Consider the following 4,548-nt stretch of genomic DNA (forward strand, 5'->3'; position numbering starts at 1 on the left):
TTCCTTCTCTATTAAATCCCTTGTGCCTTGTGGTATTTAGGCAATATTACCAAGTAGTCGGCTATTATATTGCTACTTTTGTCATTGTTATATTTTCTTCTTTTGATTATCGCTTACTAAATCCTTTCCTCCCATGGCTCCACGCATCTCTCCTAACCTGATCCCTATTCGACCTCTTCCTATCTCCCAGCTTCCATTCCTCTGTTCACTCCGGAACTGTCGCTCTGTTGCTCCGAAAGCAACTGCTGTCCATGATCTTATACTCTCTAGATCATTTAACCTTCTCGCTCTTACTGAAACCTGGCTCCTGGCCCATGATACTGCTACCACCGCTGCCCTTTCTTTTGGCGGTCTCTCTTTCACTCACTCAAGCCGCCCTGAGGGTTGAGGAGGAGGGGTCGGTATACTGTTGTCCAATTCCTGCCAGTTTCAAGTTCTTTCTTTCCCCCCCAGCTATTGTTTCTCTTTATTCGAGTCCCACTATATTGAACTTTTTTTTCCTTTACAGCTCTGGGTTGCTGTCATCTATCGCCCTCCTAGTTCTGCTACCCAGTTCCTATCTGACTTTGAATCTTGGCTGACATTTTTTCTATCTGATGAAGTCCCTTCTCTGATCCTAGGTGACTTCAATATTCACCTTGACAATCCCAACAATCCTTCTTCATCTCGCCTTAGCTCCCTGTTTGCTTCTTTTGGCCTTCAGCCTCATTCTAACTCATCAACCCATTCCTCTGGTCACTGTCTCGACCTTATTCTTGCAGCTAAATGTGTCATTTCTGACTACCTGGCATCTGATTTTCCATTGTCTGACCACCATTTAATTTCTTTTACTCTTACTTATATCCCACCTCCTCATCGTACTGTCCAGCGCCATTTCCGCAACCTTCAGTCTGTTAACTCTGACCATCTCAGTCAGACTTTGAATTCATCTCTCTCTTCTCTTGATCTTGGGGACTCTGCTGATTCAGCAATGTCTTTATTTAATTCCACTCTTTCTTCAACTCTCGACAGCTTTGCTCCTGTATCTATACGCATGTCTTCCCCTATGACTAGGCCTCAGCCCTGGCTCACTCCCACTATCAGGTACCTCCGGTCCTGCTCTCGAGCGGCTGAACGTCTTTGGAAAAAGTCTAGGGAACCGGCCGATTTCATTCATTATAAATTCATCCTTTTATCTTTTTCACGTGCTCTGTCTATGGCAAAACAGAACTATTTTAAATCGCTGATCTGCGCTAATGAGAGGCGTCTGCAGCGTTTGTTCTCCTGCTTCAATACACTACTAAAACCTTCCTCTCCCCCTGTCTTCTCATCATTTTCCCCCACTGACTTTGCCAACTACTTCATCACTAAAGTCACTACTATTCGATCTGAAATAGTTCCTCCCGACTTACCCCTTACCACTAACCTCCTGGTACCTTTGACTAATAAACTCTCTGTGTTTCTCCCTGTTTCTCTGGATGAACTCTCTACGCTGCTAAATTCTTCCAAACCTACTACCTGCTCTCTTGATCCTATTCCCTCTCGTCTCCTAATCTCTATAGCCCCTTCTCTCCTGCCCTCGCTCCTCTATATCTTTAATCTCTCTCTCTCTCTCTCTCTCTATGGGTTCCTTCCCTTCTGACTTCAAACATGCTCTCGTTTCCCCAATTCTGAAGAAACCCTCTCTTGACCCCTCTTCTTTATCTAGCTATCGTCCAATTTCTCTTCTTCCTTTTCTTTCTAAGGTCCTAGAACGGGTCGTTTATTCTCGCTGTATTAAGTTTCTTGAAGCCAACTCCATCCTAGACCCTTTCTAGTCTGGCTTCCGCCCATGGCACTCTACAGAAACAGTCCTCACCAAGATCTCAAACGATCTCTTGCGGACCAAGGCAAACGGCCTCTACTCTATTCTCATTCTTCTTGATTTGTCTGCGGCCTTTGACACTGTTGATCACTGTCTCCTGGTTGATTTACTTTCTGACCTTGGGTTCTCCGGCTCTGCTCTCAACTGGTTTAAATCTTACTTGTCAGACAGATCTTTTGCAATGGTCACGGGTGGTCAGACTTCGTCCTCTGTTCCCCTATCTGTTGGAGTTCCCCAGGGCTCTGTCTTGGGTCCCCTTCTGTTCTCTCTATACACACTGTCCCTAGGTAAACTCATCAGTTCTTTTGGTTTCTCTTATCATCTGTACGCCGACGACACTCAGCTGTATCTCTCCACCCCGACCTTTCTCCAAGGCTTGAACAGCAAGTTTCTTCTTGTCTGACTGCCATCTCTCAGTGGATGCGGCTTCGGTGCTTGAAGCTCAACATGTCTAAGACTGAGCTTCTCGTCTTTCCACCTAAACCCACCCTTCATTATTCCTTTTCTGTTTCTGTCGACGACACTTCTATTCAACCGGTTCATCAAGCCCCCAGTCTTGGCTTCATTTTTGACTCTTCTCTGTCATTTATTCCCCAGATCCAGGCCAAAGCCAAGGCCTGTAGATTCTTTCTCCACAACATTGCCAAGATCCGTCCATTCCTCTCAATCTCTACTGCCAAGACTCTAGTCCATGCCCTAGTGGTTTCGCGACTAGATTATTGTAACCTCCTTCTGTCAGGACTTCCTCTTTCACACCTCCATCCTTTAATCTCTGTCCAGTATTCAGCTGCCCGTATTGTCACATCCGCTCGCCACTTTGACCAGGTTTCACCTCTTTTATCCTCCCTTCATTGGCTCCCCTTCCCCTTCCACATCCGGTACAAGCTTTTGTTACTGATTTTCAAAACCCTCCATGGATTGGCCCCTCCTTACTTATCTGACCTTCTTTCTCCTTACATTCCTACTCGCACCCTCCGCTCTTGTAGTCAAGGTCTCCTGTCACAGTGTAGGACTACCACTGCCCCCTCCCGAATTCGTCCCTTCTCGCTTGCTGCCCCTTACTCCTGGAACCTTCTTCCCCCACATGCACACCTCATCACTTCTCTACCCAGTTTCAAAACTGAATTAAAGACTATATTTTTTAGAGAAGCATTCCCAGAGGTGAGCCCCTCTCTGACCCAGGAAGCCTCCTTTTAACCATCCATTAAGAAGCCAAGCCCTTCTTCCAGTCCATCTGCCTTGGTCCAGGCCTCGGAGGTGGAGAAGAACTGCTGGACCTGATCCCATTCTCCACCTCCACTCCTCTCTCCTTTTGTGTCGTGTCTTCTTAGATTGTAAGCCTGAGGGCAGGGAACCTTCTAACTAAAAGATGGTATGTCCAGCGCTGTGTAAATTTACAGCGCTTTATAAATAAAAGTTAATAATAATAATAATAATAATAATTCCTTGTTGACACAAGGCATTTTTATATCTCACAATATACTGAAATTCTCATTTGGGTCCGAAAACTGCAAGCGATGATAGTCTGTGAAAGTTTTTGTGTCTGCCTGGATGAGTTGTTTTTTTGTCTTCCTTCACATAATTTGCAACCCTATCATGGGGTTTTCTTCACAAGATTCTTCAGAGGAGGTTTGCCACTGATTTCCTCTGAGGCTGAGAGCATGTGAATTGCCCAAGGTCACCCAGTGGGTTTCATGGCTGGGCAGGGAATCAAACCCTGGTTTACCAAGTCATAGTCCAACACACAAACCACTATGACACACTGGCTCCATGATGAGATACCCTCTAAATTCAAAGAATAATTAAAGCTTTTCACTGTCAGTTGCATAGCATGTCATGCTATCCGCTTAATGGAAAAATGTTTAAAAACTCACTCAGGGCCATCAGTCAGTTCTTGGCCTTGGAGCTGGAGGAGGAGTTCTTTCACCCTCCTCTGATTCTCCGAAGTCATGTGCAGGGTCTGCAGCGGCATCATGGTCTTTGAAGCACGCCTGGTCTGTGTGTGTCCTCTATTAACAGAGCTTGATGTAAAAAGGAGAAAAATAACACCACCAACATTTTAAAATGTATTTAAATAGTGGAAAATACATAGATGAACATATACTTCAGTTAACTGAAGCTATGATGAATAAAAACAGTGCCGTATTGAATCAGACCAGCATATATTGTCTGTTTCCATTGAATTCCCAGGCATACATGCCAAATTGCTGGGACTCAGCATGCTTCAAACTTACGATACAGAAGCTTTGATAAGCCTTGAACTGTGCACATGGTAAACCCACAGATTAGTTTACAGCAGATAGCACATAAACTGATGCAAAACTACAGCAGAGTTTTGTGGGTTATGCTGTCATACTTTTATTTATTTTTTTCAAACCAGTTTAGGTCCCTTGTTTAAGAAACTTAATTCATACCCCCCCCCCCCCCCCCAGCTATTCATCTCTAATCTGAGCTGACTGGGTGGCCCCATATGGCTAGATCATGCAAAGCAAGCAACTATTCAACAACTCTTCCATAGTGCTATATAATCTCTCTCCATTACACAGTGATGCAGTTCCTAAGGGAAGACAGCTTGTAAGGGAAGATAGCTTGAACCATCCTGTTCAGAGAAGCCTTCCCAGGCATTGCATAATTATCGCTTACTATCTGATGTTCTTTTGGTGCCTGTTTATCAAACCATTTCCTGTATTGCTATGTACTGTATA

The 4,548-nt window shown here is 44.6% G+C and overlaps 1 protein-coding gene across 1 annotated transcript in view; it reads right to left on the bottom strand.

Moving 5' to 3' along the window:
- DHX57 (DExH-box helicase 57) overlaps positions 1–4,548 on the bottom strand; it is a 56,349-nt gene that overhangs the window by 48,987 nt on the left and 2,814 nt on the right. The window contains 1 exon segment of the mRNA XM_042447086.1: positions 3,718–3,864. Coding sequence (XP_042303020.1) covers positions 3,718–3,818 — 101 coding nt within the window. The 5' untranslated portion in view covers positions 3,819–3,864.

Source organism: Sceloporus undulatus, chromosome 1 (assembly GCF_019175285.1).
Source record: "Sceloporus undulatus isolate JIND9_A2432 ecotype Alabama chromosome 1, SceUnd_v1.1, whole genome shotgun sequence".
Lineage (NCBI taxonomy): Eukaryota > Metazoa > Chordata > Lepidosauria > Squamata > Phrynosomatidae > Sceloporus > Sceloporus undulatus.